Here is a 13,268-nt window from a genome sequence, read left to right on the forward strand (position 1 = left end):
TGTCTCGTTTAGTGCGACCACGAGTACAAAACAAACCCAAAGATATTGAAGTAACTAATATACAGCCATGTTGTGAGACAATGGGCCCCTGGATGTAGACATGTACTCTTTGTGGTTATTTTGTGTCTCTTTGTGGTTATTTTGTGTCTCTTTGTGGTTGTTTCCTGTCTCTTTGTGGTTGTTTTCTGTCTCTTTGTGGTTGTTCTGTGTCTCTTTGTGGTTGTTTTGTATCTCTTTGTGGTTATTTTGTGTCTCTTTGTGGTTATTTTGTGTCTCTTTGTGGTTGTTTCCTGTCTCTTTGTGGTTGTTTCTGTCTCTTTGTGGTTGTTCTGTGTCTCTTTGTGGTTGTTTTGTATCTCTTTGTGGTTATTTTGTGTCTCTTTGTGGTTATTTTGTGTCTCTTTGTGGTTATTTTGTGTCTCTTTGTGGTTGTTTCCTGTCTCTTTGTGGTTGTTTCTGTCTCTTTGTGGTTGTTCTGTGTCTCTTTGTGGTTGTTTTGTATCTCTTTGTGGTTATTTTGTGTCTCTTTGTGGTTATTTTGTGTCTCTTTGTGGTTATTTTGTGTCTCTTTGTGGTTGTTTCCTGTCTCTTTGTGGTTGTTTTCTGTCTCTTTGTGGTTGTTTTCTTTCTCTTCCTGGTCGTTTTCGGGTTGGATTCCGGCCGCTTTGGGTTTGTTTTACTCTAGCACATGGTATGCCTGTGTTTCTCTTCCCCCCTGATCGCTGTGGTTAGCGGTCTGAGGCTGAGTGGGACCTCAGTCTGCTGTCAGAGCTATAAGCTGTGATTCACAGGTTGGATAAATATGTGATATTACCTTGGGCCTGAAATGGAACCAGATCAATGTGGAACAAAGTGAGTGCTGCAGTGAACAGAAGCTGTAACGAGAAACACTGCTGAAGGAAATTGATCTGCAGGCTTACACGCCTTAGTCGCAAAATTAGAGCTCTCAATCACCACGATGTGTTTCTTTATGCTTCAGACTGCTACTACAGAGATATTCCTCAAAGGGAGGCGGGCACAAATCCACCACAACAGTGCCTTGCTCATGGACACTTTAGAGCAGGGGAGGGTTTAGGGTGTTTTGAATGGGGGGGGGGGGCTCTTTAAGTCTTTATGTCTTTGTTCTGTCTCTTTGTGATCGTTCTGTCTTATTGTCAGTTGCGCGTCTTTGTTTCTTTCCGTCTGTTGTTTCTACCTCTCTGTAGTCATTGTGAGTGTTTCGCAGTTGTTTTGCGTCTTTGTTTTTCGCCTCTTTGTAGTCGTTTTGTATCTCTTTGTTTTGTTTTGCTTCTCTATTTTTCTGTTTTGGGTAATCGTGGTTATTTGAGTCTTTGCAGTCGTTGTTTTTTGATCTGTTTTCCATCCCTTTGTCGTCCTTTTGTCTCTCTTGTCCTTTGTTTTGCATCTCTTTGTTGAGCTCTAATCTCTCCTTCATTTACAGCTGAATCCTTCTCTGTGATTCAAGAGCTAGAACCTCGTTGATGCTGTTTAACTGAACCCTGATGTGATGCGACTCACCGACTCACTCCATTAATCAACCGTCAGAGAGTCGGAGCTGGACACTGTAGGTCGTGTCAGCACCACACACACACACACACACACACACACACACACACACACACACACACACACACACACACACACACACACACACACACACACACACACACACACACACACACTCTGACAGGCCTCCTACCCAGGGAGTGTGCTAATGAGTTTATTACATTCAGCCCTCAGACAATAAATGAAGCAATCAATCACAGGAGGAACATCTGTGGAGCACCTCCTCAATCGCTCACTGGCCTCATCAGCACGTTAACACCAGGAGGAGGAGGAGGAGGAGGAAGAGGAGGAAGCAACAGATGCACACATGCAGGACGTCATCCGGTTTATTCAGGAGAAGAAGAGGAAGACGATTGTAAAGTATTCAGCTTCACTTTGTGGAACAATTAGACCTCCTCATGTGTCCTCTCTCCTCATGAGGAGGTGCTTTCAGTCTTTCGGTACTTCAGCTGCTGAACACCAGTTCATCTGGAGGGAGCTGCTCAGACGCAGCATCACACAGATGGAATCTGACAGGTTGAAATGTTGAAGCTCTCTAAAAAACCAACACGCTGCAATTTGTGAAAGAGAGAAAATAATTCTCCTGACATTTTAAAAGTGGAGAGAAGACGCTTCCCCCCCGGAGCCTCGCTTCATCCACACAACTGCACTACACCCACCACACCATCACCGCTGACATTCAGCCGTTCACTCAACACAATAAACTCCGGCTGAATATTACAAGCAGCTGATTTGGGAGGTTAAAGGTCACAGAGGTTTACCAATTACTCATGTGACCCCGACGGCGAATCAAAGGACGGAGATTTTGGGTCTATTTTTATAGCTGCCGGTGAATCGGAGGAGCAGCTGGAGGACAAAATCAAAACATAATAACAAGAAGTCAAAGTGTCCTCAGACACACAAATAACACACAAACCCTCCACTCTGCCCGACAACAGAGTGCTGCTTTCAGCTCACACGCTAGTGCCTCAGTGTATCAGGTACAAATATATATGTATATATATATATATATATATACATGTATCAGGTACAAACATGTTCGTTCTGACCCGAATGCTGGAGAACCACTTATAGAAGGAGAGGGAGCAGCAAGGCTGCAACACACCAGGTTACTGTGTCCTGTGATAATAACATATATATATATATATATATATATATATATATATATATATATACACAGATATGCAGAGATACAGATATCGGACTCAAATAGCTCAGGCATGGTCTTAATAGCGTTCGTAGTTACCTATGAAAATAAATGCGCTGTTACTAGAAGTATAAAGACGATCTTATCTCAAACCTAACCAAGTATTTCACAATCTTTTTCTAAACATAACTAATATATTCACGATCTTTTTCTAAACATAACTAATATATTCACAATCTTTTTCTAAACATAACTAATATATTCACGACCTTTTACTAAACCTAACTAATATATTCACGACCTTTTTCTAAACATAACTAATATATTTCACGACCTTTTTCTAAACATAACTAATATATTCACGATCTTTTTCTAAACATAACTAATATATTCACGACCTTTTTCTAAACATAACTAATATATTCACGACCTTTTACTAAACCTAACTAATATATTCACGACCTTTTTCTAAACATAACTAATATCTTCACAATCTTTTTCTAAACATAACTAATATATTCACGACCTTTTACTAAACCTAACTAATATATTCACGACCTTTTTCTAAACATAACTAATATATTTCACGACCTTTTTCTAAACATAACTAATATATTCACGATCTTTTTCTAAACATAACTAATATATTCACGACCTTTTTCTAAACATAACTAATATATTTCACGACCTTTTTCTAAACATAACTAATATATTCACGACCTTTTTCTAAACCTAACTAATATATTCACGATCTTTTTCTAAACATAACTAATATATTCATGACCTTTTTCTAAACATAACTAATATCTTCACAATCTTTTTCTAAACATAACTAATATATTCACGACCTTTTTCTAAACCTAACTAATATATTCACGACCTTTTTCTAAACATAACTAATATCTTCACAATCTTTTTCTAAACATAACTAATATATTCACGACCTTTTTCTAAACATAACTAATATATTCACGATCTTTTTCTAAACATAACTAATATATTCACGATCTTTTTCTAAACATAACTAATATCTTCACAATCTTTTTCTAAACATAACTAATATATTCACGACCTTTTACTAAACCTAACTAATATATTCACGATCTTTTTCTAAACATAACTAATATATTCACGACCTTTTTCTAAACATAACTAATATCTTCACAATCTTTTTCTAAACCTAACTAATATATTCACGACCTTTTTCTAAACCTAACTAATATATTCACGACCTTTTTCTAAACCTAACTAATATATTCACGATCTTTTTCTAAACATAACTAATATATTCACGACCTTTTTCTAAACATAACTAATATATTCACGATCTTTTTCTAAACATAACTAATATATTCACGATCTTTTTCTAAACATAACTAATATATTCACGATATTTTTCTAAACATAACTAATATATTCACGACCTTTTTCTAAACATAACTAATATATTCACGACCTTTTTCTAAACAACTAATATATTCACGACCTTTTTCTAAACATAACTAATATATTCACGACCTTTTTCTAAACATAACTAATATATTCACGACCTTTTTCTAAACATAACTAATATATTCACGATCTTTTTCTAAACATAACTAATATATTCACGATCTTTTTCTAAACATAAATAATATATTCACGACCTTTTTCTAAACATAACTAATATATTTCACGACCTTTTACTAAACCTAACTAATATATTCACGATCTTTTTCTAAACCTAACTAATATATTCACGATCTTTTTCTAAACCTAACTAATATATTCACGATCTTTTTGTAAACATAACTAATATATTCACGATATTTTTCTAAACATAACTAATATATTCACGATCTTTTTCTAAACATAACTAATATATTCACGATCTTTTTCTAAACATAACTAATATATTCACGACCTTTTACTAAACCTAACTAATATATTCACGATCTTTTACTTAACATAACTAATATATTCACGATCTTTTACTAAACCTAACTAATATATTCACAATCTTTTTCTAAACATAACTAATATATTCACGATCTTTTTCTAAACATAACTAATATATTCACGATATTTTTCTAAACATAACTAATATATTCACGATCTTTTTCTAAACATAACTAATATATTCACGATCTTTTTCTAAACATAACTAATATATTCACAACCTTTTACTAAACCTAACTAATATATTCACGATCTTTTACTTAACATAACTAATATATTCACGATCTTTTACTAAACCTAACTAATATATTCACGATCTTTTTCTAAACATAACTAATATATTCACAACCTTTTACTAAACCTAACTAATATATTCACGATCTTTTACTTAACATAACTAATATATTCACGATCTTTTACTAAACCTAACTAATATATTCACGATCTTTTACTCAACCTAACTAATATATTCACGATCTTTTACTCAACCTAACTAATATATTCACAATCTTTTTCTAAACATAACTAATATATTCACAATCTTTTACTAAACATAACTAATATATTCACGATCTTTTACTAAACCTAACTAATATATTCACGATCTTTTACTAAACATAACTAATATATTCACGATCTTTTTCTAAACATAACTAATATATTCACGATCTTTTACTAAACATAACTAATATATTCACGATATTTTACTAAACATAACTAATATATTCACGATCTTTTTCTAAACATAACTAATATATTCACGATCTTTTTCTAAACATAACTAATATATTCACGATATTTTACTAAACCTAACTAATATATTCACGATCTTTTTCTAAACATAACTAATATATTCACGATCTTTTACTTAACATAACTAATATATTCACGATCTTTTTCTAAACATAACTAATATATTCACGATCTTTTTCTAAACATAACTAATATATTCACGATCTTTTACTAAACATAACTAATATATTCACGATCTTTTACTAAACCTAACTAATATATTCACGATCTTTTTCTAAACATAACTAATATATTCACGATCTTTTACTAAACCTAACTAATATATTCACGATATTTTTCTAAACATAACTAATATATTCACGATATTTTACTTAACATAACTAATATATTCACGATCTTTTTCTAAACCTAACTAATATATTCACGATCTTTTTCTAAACATAACTAATATATTCACGATCTTTTACTTAACATAACTAATATATTTCACGATCTTTTTCTAAACCAAACTAAGTATTTCAACATTGTTTTCTAAACACAACTATTATTTTCAGGATCTTTTACGGAACCTAACTAAATATTCAACGATCTTTTACGGAACCTAACTAAATATTCAACGATCTTTTCCTCAACCTAACAAAGTATTTGACGATCAGCATATAACGACTAATTTTCGTAAATTATCGTAGGAACTGTTGCGTCACTGTTGCGAACGTTGCTCTATCACACAACGTTTAATCACGACTAGCTCCATTACCACTACACCATCAAACCACGAACATCTGATGAGAGCCTATGGAACAGAGCGTTTAGCCTGAGCTGGACCATGCTACGCGGTGATTGGTCGGTCCACGTTTGAGAGGCAGGACTGAGTGAAAGGTCAATCTAGCAGCATAACAGAAAGTCTGATCATCAACTGAATTAAAGCACATTATGTCAATATTCGCCGTCCTAAAAACGCCCCTGAGTAAGAACATTAAACAGAATGAGTTGAAGGTGTAATACACATGTACTACTGTCAGTACTGCAGTCGTACTGACAGTAGTACATGTGGTACATGTCCGTAGCAGATACATTTGAGGGGCAGAAAGAAACAGGACTAATTAGCAAAGCTCTGAAGTCTCAGTGTGTGGAGATCTAACAGGACAGATGATACAGCTGCTGTCACACACGCACGCACACACACGCGCGCGCGTGCGCACACACACGCGCGCGCGTGCGCGCACACACACACACACACACACACACACACACACACACACACACACACACACACACACACACACACTATTACAGTGGAGTGCTGAAATATGAACAGGGAGGCAGTATGCAGATCAATTCTGACTGTAAAACACTCGCTGAAGAGACAGAAAGAAAAGGTGCGGGGGGGACAACCCAGTTAAATCACCATAGCAACCACACCTCATCCTCCATCGTCTCATCCTCTCATCGCTCCAGTGATGGTGTGGGGTTGCCCCTTCCCAGAATGCCCTGCTGTAAGAGAGAAAAAGAAGAAGAAGTGGGCCTCTGTCAGTGTATTTTATTTTGAAACAACTCTGTGTCTCCGTCTGTGATATCTGGAAAATGAAGGCGTCAAAATACTTATTTTCAAAATAAACTTCCATGTTCACAGGAAGCGTACAGTTTCCGCTCTTTACATACATATGGTGTCTTTCCAAAGTAAAACTCTGTGTTCAAAGGAAAGTAACAAAATATAAAAAAATTGTGGTGTTAGTATTTTTACTGTAACAGAGTATTTTTACAGTCTTGTCATAGTACTTTTACTGCAGTAAATTACTTGAATACTACAATAGTCTCTCTCAATATTCCTTCTGTACACATACGAGTCTCTAAAGGAATCTGGTTTTCAGATTCTCTGTTGATGTGATTGAACTTTATTTAAAATCAGAAGTCATTTAAATCTCATTAAAATGGTTTGTTCTCTCTACAACCTTTATTTTGAAATATCACAGCAGCTGTAGCTTTGCCTGAAGCTTCCTGCATCTATTCAGTATGTTTCCTGTTGAAGTTCCAAATTAGAACTTCACAGCCAGACGTGTGTGAACACGTCTGCAGATGATGTGACGTTATGAAGCAGCAAATACAGATTTAGAGCGAAGAAGCTGATGACGAGCGTCTCACAGTCGCTCAACACTTCTAACCCGGAGCCTGCTGACGTGGAGAGTTCCTCTTTAACGTGTTCAACATCCACAGCATTCATAACCTTTTCCTTCACTGTTAGTTATGAGCTCGTATTTCTGTCTATTTTTCTACTAAATTCACGAAAAGCTACCGTTACATAATGCCTCATTTGCATATTTAATACATTTCATAAAACTTGTAAGACAATAAATAACTGTCGTAATGTGAGTACTGAAGTGGTGAAGTCTTCTAAATGTCTGTAATGTAACGAAACGTCTCTTTAAACATAAAACATAAGATAACTTGTGGTACAGAAAATAATCGTCTTAATTCAGTAATGTGCTTTGGAATCGATCAGGTGTTCGATGATGTAATTCACTGAAGCTCAGCCGAGTCCTCATTCAGACTCATTGTCTCATATGGAGGCGACGATGGAGGAGGAGGGGACAGATGGGTGTAGTCACTCACCCGCCGACCCACACACACACACACACACATGCACACACACACACACACACACACACGCACGCACACACACGCACACACACGCACACACACACACGCACACACTCTGGAGACATGGGGTGGGTGTGTGGATGCATGCATTTAGTGGATTTGCAAAGATCAAGTCAAAACCTTCCAGCACACACTCAGTGGGGGGTGGGGGGGGGGGGGGGGGGGTGGGGGGGTTCCTTCATCTTCATCGTGACTAAAAGTGTCGACAATTCAACAAGAGAAGAGAGAGAGAGAGAGAGAGAGAGAGAGAGAGAGAGAGAGAGACAGATACAGAGAGAAGAGAGAGAGAGAGAGAGAGAGAGAGACAGAGAGAGAGAGAGAGAGAGAGTTCTTCGATTAGACCTGTTCAATTCAAAGAGGTTTAATCATTTCAGGACTTACTTTAAAATCAAAGCTGTGCTGGATCACGTTACGTAGACTCGTCTCATAAAGCTACGAAAAATAATCCATAACTTCTCTCTTGATTTATTCCCTCAGTAAACATTGTAAACATGAGTTTATGTCTCAATCTCTAGTTTCAAGTCTTCTTCAATACAGCATGATGTTCATTTAGTACATTATGCTCCATTTAGAGTCACACAGACCATAAAGCAGGGGATGCTTTAGGGCGGGGCTACACAGTGATTGACAGGTCGCTACCAGAGACGTACACGGCGTCTCTACGTCACTCCTCAGTCCAGATATGGTCACTTCCTGTTCACTGGTTAATAAAAACCAAGATGGCGACGGCAAACTTGCCAAACTCGGGGCTTTATAACATCCACAAACCAGTGAGTGACGTCACCATGACAGCGTCCACTTATATAAACTATTATTAGAGTCACGATATCACGACTTCTGTGAAGAGAACTAGCTGTTGAGTTTATCCAAAAGTACTTTTCACACAAAAACAATCACGAATGATAAATAGCATGACAGGCTAAAGGAAGAATACATGTTTTTAGGGTGTACCGTTCCTTTAAATGCTGATCGTACCGTCCCTTTAAAAGCTCATCGTACCGTCCCTTTAAAAGTTGATCGTACCGTCCCTTTAAAAGCTCATCGTACCGTGTCTTTAAAAGTTGATCGTACCGTCCCTTTAAAAGTTGATCGTACCGTCCCTTTAAAAGTTGATCGTACCGTCCCTTTAAAAGCTCATCGTACCGTCCCTTTAAAAGCTCATCGTACCGTCCCTTTAAAAGTTGATTGGACCGTCCCTTTAAAAGTTCATCGTACCGTCCCTTTAAAAGTTGATCGTACCGTCCCTTTAAAAGCTCATCGTACCGTCCCTTTAAAAGCTCATCGTACCGTCCCTTTAAAAGTTGATTGGACCGTCCCTTTAAAAGTTCATCGTACCGTCCCTTTAAAAGTTGATCGTACCGTCCCTTTAAAAGCTCATCGTACCGTCCCTTTAAAAGCTCATCGTACCGTCCCTTTAAAAGCTCATCGTACCGTCCCTTTAAAAGCTCATCGTACCGTCCCTTTAAAAGCTCATCGTACCGTCCCTTTAAAAGCTCATCGTACCGTCCCTTTAAAAGCTCATCGTACCATCCCTTTAAAAGTTGATTGGACCGTCCCTTTAAAAGCTGATCGTACCGTCCCTTTAAAAGCTCATCGTACCGTCCCTTTAAAAGTTGATTGGACCGTCCCTTTAAAAGCTGATCGTACCGTCCCTTTAAAAGCTCATCGTACCGTCCCTTTAAAAGTTGATTGGACCGTCCCTTTAAAAGCTCATCGTACCGTCCCTTTAAAAGCTCATCGTACCGTCCCTTTAAAAGCTCATCGTACCGTCCCTTTAAAAGCTCATCGTACCGTCCCTTTAAAAGCTCATCGTACCGTCCCTTTAAAAGTTGATTGGACCGTCCCTTTAAAAGCTGATCGTACCGTCCCTTTAAAAGCTCATCGTACCGTCCCTTTAAAAGTTGATTGGACCGTCCCTTTAAAAGCTGATCGTACCGTCCCTTTAAAAGCTCATCGTACCGTCCCTTTAAAAGTTGATTGGACCGTCCCTTTAAAAGCTCATCGTACCGTCCCTTTAAAAGCTCATCGTACCGTCCCTTTAAAAGTTGATTGGACCGTCCCTTTAAAAGCTGATCGTATCGTCCCTTTAAAAGCTCATCGTACCGTCCCTTTAAAAGTTGATTGGACCGTCCCTTTAAAAGCTCATCGTACCGTCCCTTTAAAAGTTGATTGGACCGTCCCTTTAAAAGCTCATCGTACCGTCCCTTTAAAAGCTCATCGTACCGTCCCTTTAAAAGTTGATCGTATCGTCCCTTTAAAAGCTCATCGTACCGTCCCTTTAAAAGCTCATCGTACCGTCCCTTTAAAAGTTGATTGGACCGTCCCTTTAAAAGCTCATCGTACCGTCCCTTTAAAAGCTCATCGTACCGTCCCTTTAAAAGTTGATTGGACCGTCCCTTTAAAAGCTGATCGTACCGTCCCTTTAAAAGCTCATCGTACCGTCCCTTTAAAAGTTGATTGGACCGTCCCTTTAAAAGCTGATCGTACCGTCCCTTTAAAAGCTCATCGTACCGTCCCTTTAAAAGTTGATTGGACCGTCCCTTTAAAAGCTCATCGTACCGTCCCTTTAAAAGCTCATCGTACCGTCCCTTTAAAAGTTGATTGGACCGTCCCTTTAAAAGCTGATCGTATCGTCCCTTTAAAAGCTCATCGTACCGTCCCTTTAAAAGTTGATTGGACCGTCCCTTTAAAAGCTCATCGTACCGTCCCTTTAAAAGTTGATTGGACCGTCCCTTTAAAAGCTCATCGTACCGTCCCTTTAAAAGCTCATCGTACCGTCCCTTTAAAAGTTGATCGTATCGTCCCTTTAAAAGCTCATCGTACCGTCCCTTTAAAAGCTCATCGTACCGTCCCTTTAAAAGTTGATTGGACCGTCCCTTTAAAAGCTCATCGTACTGTCCCTTTAAAAGCTGATCGGATGAGACTGATCTGTTCTTATTGATCTGAAAGATGAAACTCAGCAGGAACAAAAGTGTCTAAAATATACGGCAACGTATTCTCAGCTAATTTCAGAGGGAAATGCATTTAAACACGTGGTTAACGTTGTAAATTAGTGTGTGTGTGTGTGTGTGTGTGTGTGTGTGTGTGTGTGAGATTGTGTGTCTCTGTGTGTGAGTGTGTCTGTGTGTGTCTTTTGGGGTCGAATTTACTTTTTGTTCTCATAAAATCATCTGAAGTTATTCTGGGGGTATTAGACGTGTAAATGTAAATGTAGAAGTCAGATGTTTCTATGAAACAGTGTGTGACGTGTCACAGCTGGAATGATTCTCTCTCACACACACACACACACACACACACACACACACACACACACACACACAGCCGGACATTTATTCATGATTCCCAGCATGCACTGGGGGAGGACGATGGAACAGAAACATGGCTGCATTGAGACCAGCAATGACTTTAAATACTTCTGAAACATCGGAAACGTAGTTGAATAGACTTCAACAAACAAACGTGATCAACTTGAAATCAGCTTTAACGTCTATAAACATCTTTGAAACAAAGAATCCAAAAGAAACAAACACAAATCTTCCTCTTGAACTTTAAACCTGAAACACTGAAACCAACATTCATGAAATACAATGAATAAATATCCTAAAAGACGCTTTCAAACATTCTCACCCAGAAACAATCTCGGTCAGTTGGAACATGACCTCTGCTCCTTGAAGCGCGCTTGAATCAGACGTGATATCTGTGTGAGTGACGGAAGTCCAGAGGACCAACGAGGACTCATGACGTCCGTTTGTGGCTGAGCTCACTCTGTGTCTGTGCAAGAACCAATCAATGGTGAGCAGACACACTGGAGGGTGGAGCTCCCAGGACCTCACCTGAGAGGGTGTGTGTGTGCGTGTGTGTGTGTGTGTGTGTGTGTGTGTGTGAGGAGGTGTGAAGGTGTCTTTAAAGTAATCTGCCACTTTGTCCCAGGGTGACATCTGAAGGACAGAAGAGCCAGTGAACAACCGCTTTATAGAGCTCAACATGTACCCTATACATATATATATATATATATATACATGTATATATATATATATATATATACATGTATATATATATATATATATATATATATATATACATGTATATATATATATATATATATATATATATATATATACATGTATATATATATATATATATATACATGTATATATATATATATATATATACATGTATATATATATATATATATATACTCGTATATATGCTCGTCGGCTCGTCTTACTTTTAGACGAGCGTTCCTGCGTATCGCTTGAAGACGTTCTTTACGAATACAATCGTCATAACGTATGAAGAGTATCGAGGTTACTTTGATCTGAACAACTTCTCTTTTGTGTCATTGAGTTACTTTTTACTGAAGCATCTGAAATCTAAAAACACTCAGTGATTAAATATTCAAGTGTGTGTGTGTGTGTGTGTAACCTGTAAGCATGGCCTCAAACTGTCAGAGCTCAGTTTTAACTCGACCAGAGTGACGAGCAGTCATCGGAGGCAGACAGCCTCCCTCCACATGATTGGCAGGATGGCATCTGCCTCTAACTCTGTGTGTGTGTGTGTGTGTGTGAGAGTGTGTGTGAGTGTGTGTGAGTGTGTATGATCGTTGCAGCCTAAGCCAGCATATCGTCACACTGACAGAGCGCTGATATTATGCTGTGTGTGAGACAGTAGGAGTGTATTTGCTAATGAGCTGCATTCAGATTAGTGTGTGTGTGTGTGTGTGTGTGAGCGCGTGCGTGTGCGTGTGTGTGTGTGCGTGTGCGTGTAAAAACTCACCAGCTTCCCAGAATTCATTGCATGGCTGACTGGAGTGACAGGCGAAGCCATTTAATGCCTGGAAGAGAAGATAGAGTGGCATTTGGACTTCCTGTGTGTGTGTGTGTGTGTGTGTGTGGCCATCAATCAGATTTATTGTAAAATAACTAAAAACAGTTTGACAACAGTTAGCAGCTGATTAGCATTGTCCAGTGAACAGGAAGTGACCACATCTGGACTGAGGAGGAGACGTAGAGACGCCGTATACATCTCTGGTACCTGTCAATCACGTGTAGCCCCGCCCTAAAGCATCCCCTGCTTTATGGTCTGTGTGACTCTAAATGGACCATAATGTACTAAATGAACATCATGCTGTATTGAAGAAGACTTGAAACTAGAGATTGAGACATAAACTCATGTTTACAATGTTTACTGAGGTAATAAATCAAGA

General features: G+C 38.0%; 1 protein-coding gene across 2 annotated transcripts in view; it reads right to left on the reverse strand.

Annotated features, from left to right (window-relative positions):
* Nucleotides 1–13,268, reverse strand: part of fars2 (phenylalanyl-tRNA synthetase 2, mitochondrial) — a 314,225-nt gene that overhangs the window by 217,926 nt on the left and 83,031 nt on the right. The window contains exon 11 of one of the 2 annotated variants that reach the window (XM_079292254.1): nucleotides 12,839–12,896. The exons of the other annotated variant lie outside the window; for it this stretch is intronic. Coding sequence (XP_079148380.1) covers nucleotides 12,890–12,896 — 7 coding nt within the window. The 3' untranslated portion in view covers nucleotides 12,839–12,889. Of the gene's footprint in view, nucleotides 1–12,838; nucleotides 12,897–13,268 lie in introns of those variants that run through there. 2 annotated transcript variants of the gene reach the window in all.

The sequence above is a fragment of the Melanostigma gelatinosum genome (assembly GCF_949748355.1).
Source record: "Melanostigma gelatinosum genome assembly, chromosome: 20".
Taxonomy (NCBI): domain Eukaryota; kingdom Metazoa; phylum Chordata; class Actinopteri; order Perciformes; family Zoarcidae; genus Melanostigma; species Melanostigma gelatinosum.